Source organism: Nanorana parkeri, unplaced genomic scaffold, assembly GCF_000935625.1.
Source record: "Nanorana parkeri isolate BGI_ZX_2015 unplaced genomic scaffold, ASM93562v1 scaffold2146, whole genome shotgun sequence".
In the NCBI taxonomy this organism is placed as follows: Eukaryota; Metazoa; Chordata; class Amphibia; order Anura; family Dicroglossidae; genus Nanorana; species Nanorana parkeri.
In genome coordinates, this window is record NW_017308414.1 from 140,904 (window position 1) to 160,793 (window position 19,890).

At 39.7% G+C, this 19,890-nt stretch overlaps 1 protein-coding gene across 1 annotated transcript; it reads right to left on the bottom strand.

Annotated features, from left to right (window-relative positions):
- Window positions 1-1,515: 1,515 nt before the first annotated feature.
- On the bottom strand, window positions 1,516-6,464 carry LOC108800868 (olfactory receptor 1468-like). The gene is made up of 2 exons (XM_018572851.1): window positions 6,354-6,464; window positions 1,516-2,469 (listed from the first exon to the last, which is right to left on the bottom strand). Exons 1-2 carry the CDS (start codon window positions 6,462-6,464, stop codon window positions 1,516-1,518), a joined length of 1,065 nt encoding a protein of 354 aa, XP_018428353.1.
- Window positions 6,465-19,890: the final 13,426 nt, after the last annotated feature.

The window sequence follows — 19,890 nt, forward strand, 5'->3', positions numbered from 1 at the left end:
CAACCGCTGGGTGCCGAGAGCTGATTTAATTGTGGATGGCATCTGCGCCCTGCGGTTCCGACATGTAGTCCAACGCCGCCCACAATCCTGAATACCGCAACCGCTGGCACCATCCGCAATTAAATCAGCTCTCAGCGCCCAGTAGGTGCGGAACACAGCAGGGGCTGACTGGCAACTTTTAGCCCAATGGGCAAGTACAACCCGGAGGCCCATGGTGCAGCTACTTGGCCCCCCTTCCCGCTCTGCCTCTTCCCCCGTCTTCTCCTCGCCCCTGCCTGCCACTTTTGCGATCCATGTAACAGTAGTGTGAATGGTCGGGTCATGTGAGGACTCCTAGTAAGTCCATGAAAGGGGTGACAGGCTGGGGGATGGTGCTCTCCTCCCACTGGGCTCCCTACATGGTTCTGGCCTTACTTCGCTCTATGTCTGGTACATAGGCACTCTCCCCCACCCTTAGTTGGCTGACTATACATCCTTGCGCTGGCCCTAGCCTGGTCCAACCCTCCGACAGTCTGTGAGGCTGCAGCTGTCCCAGCAGATAACCGTCCCGGGCACAGTTATCTGCTGGGACAGGGATTACATTTATCTTGCCTTATCTTGCTAGCGCCAGGACTGCCACCACTGTTAGCGGGGGGGACACATGGGGGGGAAAGTGATCACCTAGGGGGGGCAACTGCCCCCTTGTAGCGACGCCACTGGGGTCACGGGAGGACATATACTAGCATCCTCCCGGGACCCAAAGCTCAGTATATAGCAAGCTACAGCTCACGGTATACGGAGACCACCGCAGTCGAGATCCACCCAGCTGCATGAATGACAGCTGGCTCTGCCTATCTAGAGGCAGAACCAGCTGTGCCTGCCCCCTCCCTGTATGTTCTTCCAGTCAGCACTAGAGGATCGGAGCTGGGAGGAGGGGGAATCTCTGCGGGGGTGGTGACTGACAGTCACTGCTCTCTGCAGGGACAGGATCGAGAAGTGAGCAAGCGACGGTATGCGTTCCCTCACTGCTCAATCTATTGAGCTGACGTGTGACAGTTTCATTGTCACACGACGGCTCGAACTATGAGGCTGAGTGATTTTCACTCACCTCATAGTTCTCCTTCAACTGCTCTTTTTGCCTAGGCCAAAAAAATATATACTCACCCAATCCTTGGTTCAGAGATGACCCTCTGTGTCCTAATGTCCTATAAACTGTATTCGATGTGATGACTCACAGGACCTTAGACCACTGCAGGGACTGTTGACCTTCAGCAAAAATGAGCAGTTTACTCTTGCACTGCAGGGTAGCCCCACTGCAAGCGTTAATACAATTTGTGCCTGGAGTTCTTCTTAATAACTCATTTTTTCTTATGATCCTTTGCTCATGCTATTGGCCATCATGCTGTATTTTCCCGATATTACATTAGACCCTCAAGGGAAAATTTATATTCATGTACATGCACAGAGCAAATGTACGTGAATTTGTTCATAAATGCACATAAATGGTTCTGCAAATGCACCTCTAAGTGCAATTTATCATCTCCAACTAAAATGCCCATTCCAAAGTTTACTTAAACCATGTTTAGCAACTTTTTTCAGGTCTTTATTCCTTAACGTGTATACAAGTGGATTAATCAGCGGGCAGGCTATAGTGTACAGCATTGATAGAAATTTAGTGATGTTCCAGGATGATCCTCTACTGGGTACCAAATAAACAAAAGCTGGGCTGCCATAATAGATGGAGACAACAGTCAGGTGAGAGCTGCATGTTGAGAAAACTTGCTGCCTTCCATTAATAGAACTTATTTTAACAATGGTGACTATAATATAAACATAGGATACAATGATGATTAGAAATGGGATAACAACAAGAAGGACACTCAACAGTTTTACTTGTAGTTGAACGATAGCAGTATCAGAGCAGGACAGTTCAAGAATTGGATCAAGATCACAGAAAAAGTGGTCAACAGTGTTGGTACCACAAAGTTGTAATCTGTACATGGCAAAAGGATGTACCAGCACAATTATAAAGCTTAAAGTCCAACAGGTAACAACCAATACACAACAACATCGGTGGCTCATTAACAAATTATAATGCAATGGTTTACAGATGGCCAAATATCTGTCGTAAGACATCACTGTCAGGAGAAGACTGTCCACCATTTCTGCAACACAAAAAAAATAAAACTGGGTGATGCAGGCAGAAAATAGTATTACTGTATCTTTCATCAACACCACTTGCATTGTATTTGGAAGAATTGTGGTTGCGAGCAAGATATCTGACATAGCGAGGTGGGAGAGGAAGAAGTACATGGGAGATTGGAGGGTTTTGCTGTAGGACACCAGCGTAATGATCAGGAGGTTCCCACAGAAAGTAACGCAATAAGTTATAAGAAAAAGAAAAAATACCAAAAGTTTAACTTTTTCTGGAGTCTGAAATCCTAAGAGGCAGATTGTCGAGATTCTGGTCACATTCTTATCCTCCATAATCTGGAGATAGAAAATTACAATTTGTGATGTCACTTGTTCAAGTATTATTTTTATTGATGATGACAAGTAGGACATATAGTCATCAGAGTTTGCAAAAACATTATACATTGATGTGACACTACATTCCCAAGTTAAATCTTAAAAATACATTCAGTTAAGTACCTTAACTATTAATAAAAATGTATCTTATTTGTGTATCACTCGGCTGTAGATCCTCCAATCATCTCTGAATTGGTGCTGACACTTTCCTTCCTTCTGGAGGGGGGGCTACTTTTGTTCCCAATGATACCTGTGTGTGTTGTAAAGTAGTCACCGCTCCAAGCTCGCTCCCGGGATGGACTACAATCTCATATTTAGCTTACTGATTTGTACTGAGATTGTAGTCCATCACAGAAGTGAGCTTGGAGCGGTGAATACTTTACAACGCACAACGCACGGATCATGGTCCCTCTTACTCCTGAGTTCTGTGTCACTTAAATTGTGGTGGCCAAGTGCATGTAAATCCACCTAACCAACTGCTCAGTGTCTGCAACCCCCCTCTTTCAATCCCTACACTGGCTTCTAATTGCCCAAAGGATACAATTCAAAATATTAACAACCACTTACAAAGCCATCTACAACTCTTCCCCCAGCTATATCTCCAACCTTGTCTCAAAGTATCACCATCACCGTCCCTTCCACTCTTCCCAAGACCTCCTGCTTTCCAGTGCCATTGTCAACTCCTCTCATGCTTGCCTCCAGGACTTCTCTAAAATATCTCCCATCCTCTGGAACTCTTTACCCCAACCTGTCCATCTGTCTCCCATTATGACTGTCTTTTGGCGATCTCTAAAGACTCATCTCTTCAGGGAAAACTATCCCACCTCTAACTAACCCCTCAACCATCATGTTCTCAAACAATTCATCCCACACATGCTACCTCCTCATGTATCACTGGCCCCCTCTTTTATATTGTACGCCCTAACGGGCAGGGCCCTCCTTACCATCTTGTCTTGAATTGTATTGTGATTGTAATGTCTTCCTTAAATTGTAAAGCGCTGCACAAACTGTTGGCGCTATATAAATCCTGTATAATAATAATAATGTAAACCACAACAATTAACTTCTCTTATTTGTTCCTTTTGTTCTGTTATGTCTGTCAGATAAGTGGAACAAACCTATTGATCCTGCCAGAAATCTACTCAGCTGATGACTTCTGCCTCTGCTTTACTGTTATTAGTTAAATTGTTACCAGCTATGTAGGAGCACTATAAAACAACTTTCTCCTATGTTATTGAGAAGAGGAGAAGGGGGTAGTGTTTGTAGTCCAAACCGGGAGAACATACTAGAGTGGAACCACTGCTCTTCCTTGGCTATGGACCAGTGAGTGATCATTGTCACCCTAGGGGAGGAAGTGTGTTTTATCTAATGACCACTGGCAGGGTCATTAGATAAAACAAAACAAAAAAGACAGTTCTCTATTGTATCCATGGTGGGAGCCATGATTGTCTCCATTACATGGTGAATTGATGGGAGTAGCAGTTAGCACAAGAAACATTTCTGGCATCAACTGGTATTTTCTGTACCTGCTGAACATGTTCTTAGCGTGAAAAAAAAAACAATTGCAGCCACCAAATCTAGGAAGTAGTAAGCTAGAATATTACATTTTTGCTTCTGTGTCAAAATAAACGTTAAGAAAAAAGAAAGGAGAAAAGGATAGAGGAAGAGAGAGAAAGAATATAGAGATAGAGTCCCATGCAGGACCGGGCATTCATACTTGGGGCTGCATTCAGTCTGACTTCCAACTAACAATATACTATCAACAGTATACAAAGCCATTCGCAACTCTACCGCAAGCTACATCACCAACCTAGTCTCAAAATATCACCCAAGACATCTTCTTGACTCTTCTCAAGACATTCTGCTATCTATGTCTGTGAAGGTTCTCATTCATCCAGGTCATGGTAAAAAATAAGTCAAGGCAACTGGACTTGCTGTATTTTTCTTTAAGACGTTTCACTGGTCATCCAACCAACTTTCTCAATTCAGAAAGCTGGCTAGATGACCAGTGAAATGTCTTCAGGAAAAACACAGCAAGTCCAGTTGCCTTGACTTTTTTTTTTACAGATATTCTGCTATCTAGCTCCCTGGTCACCTCCTCTCATGCATGCCTTCAGGACTTCTCCAGAGACTCTCCCATCAGAACTAATTTCTTTGGATATCCCTCACTATGTCCACCTTTAGACAATCCCTGACAATGTATCTATTTAGAAAAGCCATCCCCGCCTCTGCCCAAAAACTGAACCCTTATTTTTTACATCAACCACCCCCCACAACTATTACCTTTTTTATCACCTTCCCCTTCCTAATGACAATAAGGTTGTGGGTTACTGCATTTTGTAGCATTCAACTAATATCAACCGTATAATACTAAATATCTAGGTGATAAAATGCACAAAGGTTTGTCAAGACTTGTGTAAGTGGACTTTGTTTATGAACATTGACTTTTTCATTTAACTTAAAGTGTAACTAAAAGCAAAACGTTTTTTAGTTTTGGACAAAGTGGTGAGAGGTTAGAACCTCTGCCATGCTGATATTGCTGTCTGTATCCCAGTTAGGAAGACTCACTCTTTCTTATTGTCCTGGTCACCAGTGGAACCAGGAATAAAAGTGATAGGTAAATTCAGAACTTTGAGTTGCCACCAGAACAGGAACAGAGTGGAAATCTTCCAATGGGGACACTTGTTCTAGTGAAAACTGTCTAAGATGGGATTTTGATTACATAGGAAATATATCCTCACACTACTTGTTGAGTCTACTGGACAGGAAGTGAAGGGATATCTCCCTAAAGAAACACAGATGACAAATATTGTGGCTTTAACCCTTTCCTACTCTATCTAAAATGAAAAAAAAATGTTTTGTCTTTAGATACACTTTAATGTTATTCAAACTCTATTTGAACACAAAACATAGGAAGGGATGGGTTTGATCTGCTTTTCCTGCAACACAAATGCATCTCAATAGGACCTACTGTGTAAACAAAAAAATGTAAACACTACAACTCAGTTGTGGCCTCAGGCTGATTATCTGCATTACACAACTCAATGGAATAGAAATCATCAGAGTGACAAATAAAGTGTACTTCAAATGCATATCCAACAATAACTTTCTTACTGCTTTGTATACCAAAATTATTTTCACACCATTTTTTTAGGTTTGATAAAGGAGTCTTCTAAAATGTTCCAATGGAGCATTTTTCCTCATTGATTCTCAGACCTTGAACACCTCTTAAAAAATGTTGAAAATGTACTTACCCTATTTAAAAGAAAGCACGTGTTAGATGTATACATAAAGGTTTATTAATAGTGGTCTAAAACATAAGTGCAGTCAGAAATGTTGGTCATTTCAATGCTGAAACTGTCTGATCTCGCTGCTTATTGTGGCTTTTAAAGGAAATTTAACAACGTGCAGCGAGCCACTGGGAGTCTGAGGTGCTCAGTGATGTTTTCATGGGAAATCCCATTGGGAAATAATTTTTATGGTTATTGATATGAGTAATTAGCAATTATGAAGAGGTGTAAAAAAGAATGAGCAGAATAATGCGTATCCTCATGGTTTTGAATCCTTCAAAGAGAAGTAAAGTCAAACCTTCTTTTTGTCTTTATCTCTAATTTGGGTCAAAGAAATACACAATCTCTATTTTGGGACAAAGGAATTTTCGGTCAAAGGAATTTACATTTCAACATAGAACTGCACTGGAGCTGGGAAGGATCAGCTGGGTGCCACCACTGGAGGGGGGACACCAAAATGACTGAATGGTGTCATCCCCTATGAAAAGTCGGGCACTTGGTCATGGACCAAGACCCCGACAGTGTCAGGAGAGCAGAGGGGACCCGGTGGCATACCTCATCCCGCCAGTTGAACGCCCTGCTACTCTCTCGGCCATCTTGGTGATGGGTGCCATCACCACCTCCTGCAACATTTTCAGGAGGTGGGACATTGTAGCAGTGGGTCATAGTGAGTGACACTGAGTCTACATTATTGTATACAATTATGGACACTGGATTTATATCATGGAACATTATCTACAAATGGATCTTTTGCATCCCCATTAGGAAAAAATAGTCATGACCCCCATGAATGGTAATCCTACCAGGTGCATATCTTGCTCAGTCTATGCACCCCTTGATCACCCGAACACAGGCTCATACTGTGGTGTGAGATTTGAGCTAGTTGTTTACTTGGAGGCCCATATCCTGGATCAAAAATTCAACTGGCGACAATAAGTATTAACATCATGGAGAGGAGTTTAGACGTTACACATCGGGTGCTGGCTTTGGCTGGTAAAGAGGAGGGGGCAATATGGGTAACAGTTAGAAGATGCGGTAGGGAGTAAAAAAAAAACATTTCTGTGCCTTTTAGAACTGTTGTGGCTGCAAATTCTACAGGTTAATTCAAGCCTATTAATGCTGTATGAAAAATCAAGTGCAGCCATAAGCACCTAAAAACACTGCTTTTCATATTAGGGTGCTGCTGCTGTATTTTAGCCAAACTAAATGCAAAAGTTAAAAAAATAAATTTCACATACAAAATATGTGATGTTAGAATACAGTGTTTCTGACATGAGAATCCTTCTGTTCCCTAACACCGCAGCTTAACCGCTTGCAGACCAGATGTTTAGACCCCCTTCCTGTCCCGGCCATTTTTCAGTATTCAGCGCTGCGGTACTTTGACTGACATTTATTCCGTCATGCAGCGCTGTACTGAAATTAATTTTATACACATTTTTGGGTACATATAGAGCTTTCTTTTGGTGGTATTTAATCACTACTGAAATTTTTATTTTTCACTATATTTCAGAACATTTACTGAAAATTTTGAAAAATGTTTGTTTTTTTTACATTATATTAGGACACAATTATTATTATTACCCAATTATTTGGTAAAATATAAAAGACGGGGTCACGTCAGGTAAATAGACACCAAACATGTCATGCTTAAAAATTGCGTGCACCCGCGAAATCGCAAAAAACTACCACACCCAAAATTTACCATAGGCGACGCTTTAAAAGTAGGGATGCACAGATACTTTTCGAGTACCAGTGCAGATACTTGGCATTTTCATGAGAACTACCAGGGTTGCAGCGGTTGCAGCGGTTGCAGCTGGGACCTGGCTCTGGCACTCCCCCACTGTCCTGAAATCATTAGTCTATAGCATGTAATAGAATGGAATGGTGTTTTCATATTTCATCTACTAAGTCATATAAAATAGACCCTCATGTCACCCATTGCTGTGACCATCTCCCCATGACCTTTGTTTGACAATACCTTGACTAATAGACTTGAAAATGGACACAATTGACTTGTTTTACCAACATCTTCTTATTCAACAGAGCCTTCTATGGGTTGTGTGTAAGGTTACAATGCAAGAGGGTTCTATTGAGGTTGCATGCACAAATCCAAAGTTTCTGTACCTTGGCACGTATCTTTGAAATATGAAGCCTGGAACCAATAGAGGCACAACCCCAAAAACAATTAGGGGAGAAAGTGATAACATATTTTGCAATTCCACTGTTGGCTACAATCTCAATACAAATCAGTAAACTAAACGTGAGATTGTAGTCCATCATGGGCATGATCTTGGAGCGGTGACTTCTTTACAACACACAAAGGGACCATGGGGTACAAAAGTAGCCCCTCCTCCAGAAGGAAGGACAGTGTCAGCATCAATTCAGAGATGTGTGGAGGATCTACAGCCGAGTGATACACAAATAAGATACATTGTTGTTCATAGTTAAGGTAGTTCAAAGCAATTTTAAGATTTAACTCCAGAGTTTAGTGTCACTTGGAGAACAGCTACTTCAATTTCCTTTAGGAAGCAATGAAGCTACAGCCATAGGGGGTCAGAGACTTGTTTATTGTATTTGAAGGTAAAATAAAAAAATCTTAAAGGCTAAGCTCTAGGAGCAGACAAAACAAGAGGCAACTTACAATGTCAAAGGTCAAAAGCATCATATAAGCAGCAATGACAACATAGTGCATATGTTCTGGTGAGTATGCTCTGGTGACCATGTATATGGTCTGGTGATTATAACTTTTTTTAGCACCTAGACAAAAGTGAACACCTAACCCTTGCAGTGCAAGGGTAGCCACACGGCAAGGGTTTATAATTTTTTCCTGGAGTTCTTTTTTAAGTAATGACTGGCTGTAGGGACATTAGCAACATATGAGCAAATAAAGTATTGGGCAAACCAGTGGTATTACATTTAGCAGCAAAAGGTCACTAAAAGCAAAATGTTGTTTCAAAGTAGGGTGCTGGCCTTGCATTCTTGAACCATAATGTCATACAGAAGGATCCCAATCACATGGATCAGGAGCAAGGATTAAAAAAAAATCAAAATAAGTCTATCAAGGGACAGTGAGGCTAAACTAGCACACTTTTGCTGTTTTAAGACTAATGCTCACATGCATTACCCTATCACCTGTAAGGCAAGGATCAAGCTACAAGTGATATGGGCAGTAATAAAGCCGTCTGATCAATATATAGTTCCGCAAATTTCACAGGCATTGGAACTGCCTGCTCCTCATCTGACAGCAGATCCTGTCTAGTCTAGCAGTTGTTGCTGGGAAAAAAAAGCCCTGCTGGAGAAGAATAGGACAGTATTGGTTAGTCTAGTCTTTACAGCTTAACACCCAGGTGAATGCAGACATCGGTCCCTCTCCAAAAGCCCCTCATCCTTGAAGACACACATTGCAGCATTGCCTCATGCCCAACCCTGACCCTGCTCACATCTGTCCTTTCCCTGCTCAATACATCCCTAACATTCATTACTCCCCAGCCACCTCACACTCCCCATGTCTCCTTGGCTTCACTCCTGCTAAGTTACATACATACATCCCTGGATGTCTCACATGCCCATGCTGACAAACCTTCTTACCCCAACTGCCTCATATGCCCTCTTATCTGCCTTCTATTTCTCTGTGCATAGCTGCCATACCCCCATCTACTGACATCCATCCCTCCTCATGCTGGCACACATTTCTCTTTATCTACTTCCCCCAAAAATTGGCATACATTTGTCCTGACTGCCTCACCCCCCTCACTGCATCTCAACCCCCCTTAACAGATATCCCTCAATGGCCACTTCCCTTTCCACTGACACACATTCCTCTCTGGTCTCTTCACCCTGGCCTGCTAATACACATTCCTCCCCAGCTTTCTTAAACCCCCATAAATACACTTCCCTCCCAGGCCAACTAACTCTCCCACCAACAGAAATCTTTCCCAAGCCACTTTATCCCTATCCCCACTCTGCTTACAACAACTTTAAATTGACTGGGTGAAAAGTAGAGGCACCCAGTTGACAAAAGCTTTATGACAGAAGCTGTACTTAACGTAACTTCCTTCCCTCTAACTTCATACCTCCCTGCTGGCCCACATACAGCATCTCACCATCTTCCTTCCACATTGGATTCCACTTCCCTTACCTCTTGTCATCATACTACCTTCCGCTCACACACATTCTATCACTGTACACAATGATGAGGGTGAGATGGTGGGCAAGAAGAGTGGGTTTGGGGGAATGGTTGTTACAACAGGAACCAGCGACAGGAAGGTAAAATACCAGAGCTCTGGATTCAAACCTTCTCACAACCTTTTACCTCTTAGCCAAAAACTATGTAAGTTAAAAATAATTTTCATACTTAACTAAATCTGTGATCACATGATGCTATTTTCTTCCTTGTAAAAAAGAGAGTTCTTCTTTGCATGTCCATGTCAATGTCTTAGTAACACTTTATATTGGCTGTCCAGTGGCAAGGTTCTCTAAGGATCCCAAAGGTCGCAGTGAAGTAATGACATCTTGAAGAGGTAATCAGTCCGTGTGGGTACAGACCGCAACATAGTAACACCAGTCAACATACCCAACAGTGATGGCAGTGAGGTACATGGACAGTGTAATACGTTGAGTTAATAACTGCTATTGAAGGGTATTCTTAAAAGAAAAAGAAAAAACTTTGTGGGAGAGTGGAAGGAAAGAGGATTTTTTTTTTGGAGGGGGGGAATCATTTTTTTATCTGTCTGAAGTTAGGCTTTAAAGGGTTAATTCACCTTTTCACAAAAAATGAAAGTGATGTGAGAAAAATACACCCTCCTCGTCCCTACTGACCATCACCCTCTGCCCAACCAGCTGGTAAACTGTTCCAATACTTAAAGACAAGCCTATCCATAGATTAAATTGCTATCACATGGGGGGCTTGGGGAACCTTCTCTCCAGGCTGACAACTGATCTCAGTCATTGCCTTATTGTAGATATACATTTTAAGTGCAGAGATCTGTAACAACCTCATCCAGGAACCAGGAAGCGTGTATTATAGAAAAAATAGAAAAAATCAGTATACACTATAAACACCTCAACGCATTTCGTACTTATAGGGATAAACTTACTTGCACAACGTGTCATTCATATAAAAATTCAGCATGTGATTATGTATTTGCTGAGGAAGCAAATATATTATGCAGCTAAACAAGATTAAAACTGTAGTTGAAGTTCAAAATGGTTGCATGATTTTCCAAGATTTTTTAGTGGGAGAAATTGTTGGCGTAGACTTGGGGGGTTGATTTGCTAAAGGTAAATAAATGTCTCTTAGCTTACATAGTATTTGAGGTTGAATAAAGACATAAGTCCATCAAGTCCAACCTATTGCTGATGTGTGCGTATGTATAGGTCTGTGTATCATCTCATTCTTAAGAGTACCTGTACCCCTGTATAGTACGGTCTCTCAGAAAATTGTCCAAAAGCTTCTTGAATGATTCCACACTCTTAGCTGAAATCACTGCCTGTGGCAACGAGTTCCAGACCCTAAGCGCTCTTACTGTGAAGAACCCCCTTCTCCCCTTGTGCTGGAATTTTTTTTCCACCAATTTTAGGTGGTGATCTTTAGTCTTTGATATGGAGTTATTCGTAAAGAGTTTGTTGCTATTGTTGCTACCACTTCTGAACATCTTGTACATGAAAATCATATCCCCCCCTAATCTCCTTACTTCCAACGTGAATATGTTTAAATTTAGTAGCCTTGTCTCATAGCTCTGGTCCTCCATTCCCCTAATTAGTTTGGTTTCCCTCCACTGAACTCTTTCCAGCTCAAGGACATCCTTTCTGTGGACTGGTGACCAAAACCGGACTACATACTCCAGATGAGGCCAGCTTGACGTATATAGTAACAAAAAAAACCACCTTTTCACCAAATACCCAAACATATGCAGGGAAAATAAAAGTAATCCCTTTCCCAACTTGCTTTCATGTTTTCCTATCTCACCTATATTTATGCTATTTTTATGATTTTTTTGACTTCATAATGTGTCCAAAATTCACATTGAATGGCACACTAACAGTCATGGAAGAATGGATAGTAGGACATATAAAATGCTTAATTTATTATTTCAACAAGTACCCACATGTTATAAATAACAGACAATTCTAGAGATTATTATGTCATAATGTGATGTCTTGTTTATTGATACGAAGGGGGTGATTTACTAACCTAAACACACACAGGCACCAGGTGCGTGTGCATTTTTACACAGCAAAACGTATTTATCAACCAAACACGAGCAACTTGTCACATTTGCACGCCGTTATGGCGCGTTTTTATGTATTTACGTACGTGCGCGTCATGTAGCATGTGCCATAGGCTACACGCTGCTCTAATAGCGGCATGCAAGTCTCTAAAAGCATATATCCACTAATGCCATATATGGAAAAATCATGCACATGATGCATATATAATGCTGCTTCACAGTTTAGACAAAAATGGTTAGCTCATGCATTTACATTCCTGCATTCATCAACGCAAGCAACACAACGTAGAGCTAATTTACACAACATCACCTTGCAATTCATGCAGGGCTTTGCACAACACACCTGCTGGGTGTGTACACACTACAAAGGTGTCTAGATTCCACCAATAGATCATGCTGGGAGGGAACACACTACAGAGGTGTATACTTGTTTGTGGCGTGTTTATAAGGTTAGTAAATCAACCCCGAAAACTTTACTTGTGTACAGTTTTTCATGTTGAAACATAAATATGTCACAATCAAAACACTTTCTCAATTATATAAAAATGTTCAATAAAAATTACTGCATAAACAATTCTGAATTAGTTTGCCAAGAGCTTTTTTCAATTCTTTATTCCTCAGGCTATATATCATTGGATTTATCATTGGAGTAGCTACAGTGTAAAGCAACGATATGAGTTTAGTAATATCCCTTGTCTGTTCTCTATTGGGTATCAAATATACACAAACCAGGGTACCATAATAGATGCAAACAACAGTCAAGTGGGAGCTGCATGTTGAGAAAACTTTCTGTCTGCCAGTAACAGATGGGATTTTAAAGATGGTGGATATAATATAAGCATATGACACAATGATGATTAAGAATGGGATGACCACAAATATAACAATCAAAACCGTCAATTCAAATTGAACAATGGTGGTATCAGAGCAAGAAAGTTGTAAGATTGGTTCAAGATCACAGAAAAAGTGATCAATAATATTGGGACCACAAAATTCTAAAGTTGATAGGGTTAAAATGTAGATCAAAGCCACAAATATACTTGAAATCCAGCATATGATAACAAGAATGCAGGAAATGTGGTAGTTCATTTTCATAGTATAATGCAATGGCTGACAGATGGCCAAATATCTGTCCCAACTCATCACTGTCAGAAGAAGACACTCTGAACATTCTGTGGCAACAAAAAAATAAAACTGAGCAAGGCAATCAGAAAATGACATGAGAGTCTTTTTTACCAAAACAGTGCGGATCATGTTAGGAAGAATATCAGTCACTAGTAAGATATCCAATAAAGATAGATGGGAGAGGAAGAAGTACATGGGAGAATGAAGGGTTTTGCTGTAGGACACCAGTGTGATGATCAGGAGGTTTCCACATATTGCCAAACAATAAATAATAAGGAGAAGGAAAAACACCAAAAATTTAACACTTTGGGGCATTTGAAATCCTAAGAGGTGGATTGTAGTAAAATTTCTCTGAGCCATAAGCTGAAGGGAGAAGATTACAATCCTATAAATCTGATATGTCAAGCTCATGGAAAATAAAAGAAAAAAGAAGAGTAAAAGAAATGAAAAAAAGAAAAAGTGAAAAGAAAAAAAAAGGAAAAAGAAAAGAAAAAAAAAACAGAAAAAAGAAGGAAGGAAGACATATTTAGAAATAGCCGACTACACATTAATCATCACAAAATAGGAGCAAAATAAAAAATGCATCATATTAAGCTATGATCAAACACTAAGGGGGTTATTCACAAAGCTGCAGAAGGCAGCCGTGTGAATAACCGACCCGAAGTGAAGTGAGCCGAACGCTGTGCGGCTATTCACTTCAGGCTTGAAGTGCTTCAGGCTTGTACAGCTGAAATCAGCCGTACATCGGTTTGCTACGGGTGGCTTCGGGTCGGCTTCGGGTCTGCTCGGCTTCGGGTCAGCATGTTCGGCCGACCTGAAGTGCAGAAGGAGTATGGCTCAGCTGATCCAACATCTGGATCGGCTGAGCCAAACCTCCGGCAGGCTACTCGCTACTGTTCAGCCTATTCTCATAGGGGCCAAACAGCAGTGAGTGAATAGCCGAATGCCGCTGAGCCCGGATGTGTTCTCATGCAGTCCAAGGATCAGATCACAGCAGGGAATGCAGCCAGGAAGGATCACATGGAGGGTAAAGCCTCCATCTCCAACTGTCATTACACTGAGAACCCGGCGCAGCCGCCGTGTTATCACGGCAGCTCTGCCGGGTTCTCAGTGTGTAATGACAGATTAACGTGTCAGGGTAACCAGGGGACGCTGATCTGTCTCTGCAAGTGGCCGGAGCCAGCTGTGAGATGACAGTAGCAGACTGTCGGTCGGCCAATGGCCGGCCGCTCGGCCAGCCGCTCGGCCAGCTTGGCTTTCACCTTGGCTCCGTCGAGCCGAAGCATATGACTTCGGCTCAACTGAGCCGCTCGGCCAACTTCGGGAGCTGTACAGGCTATAGTGAATAGCCCGTACAGCAGCCCTTCGGTTCTACTGAACCGAAGGGGTCCTGGGGCCGAAGCTAGCCGAAGGATCAGCCGAAGCTATGGCTAGATCCTTCGGCAGCTTTGTTAATAGACTCCTAAATAAAAGCAGCAGTAAACATTAAATAATAGCTTATTTTATTAAAGATGAAATCTTTTGGAATGCTTAGATCCCTTCTTCAGACTTTATACTTCAGATATATGCAATGACTTACACCTCACATCCATTTTTTACAGGTATAAAACCTAAAGAAGGGATCTAAGGCATCCCAAAAGCCTGCATCTTCAACCACTTAAAGCAGAGGCAAAACAAATAGCCATAATGTGCTGGTATGCACAGCATAATAGCACAATATGACAGACTTAACTACCAAAGCAATCCCCTCCAGTGAAGCATTCCTCCTCTTTGGAGCTTCGATCTTCAACTTGGCCCCCCGATGGCCCCTTGGCCCCCCGATGGCCCCTTGGCCCCCCGATGGCCCCTTGGCCCAGATGATCTAACTCCCATGCATGCGCATTGGAATTACTTTGTCTTGGCACGCCTGGTCTGTGCTCTGAACTGTGCATTCAAGGCTTAGTGTATAGAACAAAAAGTGCTGACAAAAATAAACTCTTAAGACTTACATGATCTCTTCTGCCATAGAAAGCCTAGTGTTTGGTATTTGTGTTGGGAAGTTTTACTTCTGCTTTAAGTTTGCCAATAAAGGGTATCACTTAGGTTCCAACATTTTTGCAGTAAAAAGAATCAACATATTATGAAAATCCATCCAAAGATTTGCTATGTTATACTGATGAAGGCTATAAAAAAATATACCATGCTCCAAATGTTTGCAGATCATTTTTTTTAATTTTTCTTTGTTTTTATCATTATACCTTATTTAATATTTCAGTATAATTGTTTTATGTAACTATTGAAGAATTGTTGTTTATTATCGTTGTTGAAAAAATCAATTGATAGTTTTTTTAAACAGCATGTAATAATCAAGAAACAAGCAGCACGTTCAAAGATGTCTGTTCAATATATGCGGATGTTTTTCAATACAAAGCATCTCTGTTTTTATATAAAACTAGAATAAATTAGATGGAAGCAGTGGGAGTTTATATTGTTTATTGCTATTTCCAAGGGATTAATTATTTCCGCTACACAAGAATTATTTTTTGGTCTTGATTTTTTTTCTTAACATGTTACTGTCAGAAAGTCAAACCACCATTGTTCTTTAAGAATATTTTACATGAAAGTATATATAAACACCCAAAATGAACATTTCATATTTGCTACCTTTCAGTCTGTTAAATATACCTTTAGAAGTGTTTGGTTATATCTGTTCGATAAGTGCAAAAAAAAACCTGTTGATGTTAGAAAATCAGAGCTGTCCTGTTTCCTCTGATCACTCCCTGTGTAATCTCAATTACTCTAATTACTAGACATGTAACCACTCAAAAAATTTGTTTAATTTCGGATCGATTCGGATTTTTATTTTATTCACTTTTTTGATTTTGGATCCAAGATTAGATTCGGTTCCATATTCAGATTTTGTGTCCGTCTGAACTTTGGTTTTGGAACGGTCCACAAGTTACATGACTATGTCTGTAATACAACCCCCAACAGCCAAAAAAAATCTGATAGGCTAGAGAACAGTCACATGTCCAATTTAGTCTAATTTTAAATGACATTTGAACGGATCTGAATCTTTGATAAACGAACATTCAGATTTGTTTGCATTCGGATGCTTTCAAATTCAGAAATTCAGGTGCATCCAAACAAATGTCCGAATTTCCTATGAATAGCTATTTGGAACTAAATTAAATTTGCATTTTTACTAATTACCCCTTCTAGTTGTTTTCTTGAACTACAGAATGATTAGTCTCTATCCCAGATAGCAAGGATAACTTGCCACAAACTTGTGGCGGTGTGAAATTGTAATTTTGTTAACTTGCTGCACACGTTCCTGGCAAGTTGTAGACTTGCAGAACACTCGCAGCACAAGTTCTGGTTGACACTTTTTGAATTTGTAGAAAATTTGCTTGGCAAGTCTACGGCAAGAGTCCTGCAGGTCTTAGCAAGAGCTCTGCAAGCTCGCTGGTCTGGAGACTTGCAACGCAGACTTGCTGTAATTGTGCAACAAAATTGTGAAGCTTGGCCAGTCGGCAAGAGTTTAGCAAGTCATTTTCAAACTTGCAGCACAATTGCTTGCTATCTGGGATGTTGTATAGAATAGGATAGTGGGTTAAGCAAATAAAAACTGGGAAGGGCTGGCTCCATTTATTCCAAACATGCTGTGTGTTGGTAACCTACAATAGGATCTTGGAGCAAATTATATTATTGGTAGACCAACCAATATGTTTGTACTTGCAGGGTCTTTAAAGGGATGAAACATGCAATAATGTGCATTTATTGCGGAGATGTACTGTATATGCCTTTTTCCTTTTTTTTTTTGTCTTTTCATAAAATTTAAGTTAAACAATCAATTATAGGCAATACATCAGAATATATTTGTCTTAGAAGATAAGTTCTTTTATTGTTTCTGTTTGTTCATTATTCATCTCTCTAAAATATCTTGACAAATGACAATACTTTTAAATTAGGTTGTCTTAAAAACGAATCTATGGATTTTATTTGTTATTATTATTATAATACAGGATTTATAAAGCGCCAACAATTTGCGCAGCGCTTTACAATATAAGGAAGACATTACAATCACAATACAAATCAAGACAAGATGGTAAGCAGGGCTCTTTGTTGGCTGATTATTGGCTTTTAGAACAACCAAGGTTATCAAGAATGGACATTAAAGTGCACGATTGAGCAAGACATTTACAGGGTTATTCACAAAAGGGTGAAGAGCTTGAAGAAGGCAGAAGAAGTGATAAATCTAGGCCAAAATAGCTGATTTGGAAAAATTCTCCAATTCAGCTCACTTTCCAGTTCAGCTATATTGTCCTAGATTGTTCACTTCTCCGGCCTTCTGCAAATGTGTCACCCTTTTGTGAATAACCCTGTTAGTATATGATAAGATACTTTTTTGTGAGAGATTTTGCTCATTGGTATATTTATGACCACCCCATTACACTATAACTCATTGATGCCTTTTATACCCAAGCAATTTTTACTTTTCCGATATGCTGTTTATTAGATGATAGCTTTGCCATTACTTAACATTACAATGTAAAACATATAGGGGTCTATTCACTAAAGGGGTGAAGAGTTTGGAGCAGGCAGGAGAAGTGAACAATCTATGTAAAAAAAAGCTGATTTGGAGAAATTCTCCAATTCATCTCACTTTCGAGTTCAGCTATTTTGGCCTAGATTGTTCATTTCTCCTGCCTTCTCCAAACTCCTCATCCTTCTGTGAATAGACCCCATATTGTTTTTTTCAGGATAAACAAGACTTTCCTTTGGTGGTAATGTGTTGCAAAAATTAATTATTTATTACAGAATGTATATATAAAAAGGTAAGATGAAGAAAAAAACTTATGAAAACAGACTTTTTCAAATTTAAACAGTTTTTTACTAAAAAAATGGTTGCTTTAGATAAAAAGTATAAATGTTATTCTATAATTTGCCCAGTTTATAATGTACTAAAAGAAAATGTATTGGTACAAAGCATTACAAATTTATTTACAAATAAAATAAAAACATTGTGTTGGTCATGCAACCAGCTTTCTCATTTCATTCAGAACTGAGAAAGCTAGTCAGATGACCAGAAAAACATCTTCAAGAAAAATACAGGAAGTCCAGTTGTCTTGATTTATTTTCTACATATATACAATGATCTGGATGAACTAGAACCTTAACAGTCAAATAAAATAACGTTTTTTTTTGTTCATTTTTTACATTTGTAATGTTACAATTAAAATAAATTAATGTACAAAATGTATAAAAAAGTATAAATAGCTAAAAATTACAATAATAAAAAAGCAGAAAAATAAATGATTAGAGGAAAAGGAGGAAGAGAATTATAGATGATATGAATTAACTTCGGGTAAAAGTGAATTAAATAAGAATTTTTTTTATTTATTTTGTATTTATTTGGTTGCTATAATGTCATAAGCAGATCAAAGTTTAGCCCTTTTATTTGCACATGACTAAAACAGAATAATTTTTAAAGCTCTCTTTTTGATAGGAGTGGCTACAGCTAAATGAAGTGTTGCACAGCAAGTCCCAGCAGTATTTTTTACAGCCAGGACTCGACAGAAAAAGCAGAAGGGCAAACTAATGTCAATAAATTGATAACTAAAAACAAAAAAATCCGTCATTCCCTTTTAGATTGTAAGCCCTCAGGGGCAGGGCCCTCCTTACCACCGTGAATTGTGTTGTGATTGTAATGTCTTCCTTATATAGTAAAGCGCTGCGCAAACTGTTGGCGCTCTATAAATCTTGTATAATAATAACAATTCCTATGTGTTTTGTTTGATCTACAACACAGAACTCTCTTCTTTGAAGTAGGGGGAACCCTTTATCAACTGCAGGTGAAGGGAAATCTGATGTGAATTATTGTTTAGGACACATTTGTCTAAGAGGGAACTTAGCCCACTTTGGAGAGATTTCCCTCACTTCCTGTTGTATCAAAAGGACAAGAAGTGAAGTTAAAACTCCCAACGGGATGCAGATGGAAAAGGGAAACTGACAGAGGCACACCATCCTTATTGGATATGATGAACATTCACCTGGCAAAGAAGATCTAATCACAAGATAAATATTTTTTCTTGAACATGATTGGATGATGGATGTCAGCAGATCTTCATCTAATTGTACCATGTCTGGAACTAGCTTTGTACATAGGGGCACAATTATGCTAAACAGAAAAAGAGTCTTCCCCAAACTATTCCCACAATGTTGGATGTGCACATTTTTTTAAAATTTATTTTATTCTGTAGCATTACCATTACGCTTTACAAAAATAACATCTGAACTTAAAAAATCTGAGCTGTTTCCGCATACTTCGGCCATCTAGTATATTTTTTAATCTATTCTATTTGAAACTATTTTATCATAGACAATTATAGAACCGTAGCTACTACCCATATGCCGATGCAAAGTACTAAAGCCATCCTACCCCCTAGATCTCCAACAACGTACTTTAGAAAATGTCTGCCTTTCAACTCAAATTTTTCCAACCAAAACCTTTCCCAATAAATATGTTCCAGGAAATTGTTCACACATTTTGCTCTACTATTTTTTTAACTATATAATATATTTCTACATTATTTTATTTTTCTGTGATTCAATAAAAACTAACATTTTCAAGGAATGTCATTTGTTAGGGGGGGAGGGGGTGTCCTGTTGCTCTTAAAAATTTTGCAAATAATGTACGACTATTATAAACAAATATCTGTAAAAAATAAGTCAAGGCAACTCGACTCGCTGTATTT

Coding starts and splice junctions, on each gene's coding strand:
- LOC108800868 (XM_018572851.1), bottom strand. CDS start 6,464: ATGACCCACTGCTACAATGTCCCACCTCCTGAAAATGTTGCAGGAGGT. Junction 2,470..6,353: donor CGTTCAACTGGCGGGATGAG/GTATGCCACCGG, acceptor TTCTATCTCCAG/ATTATGGAGGATAAGAATGT.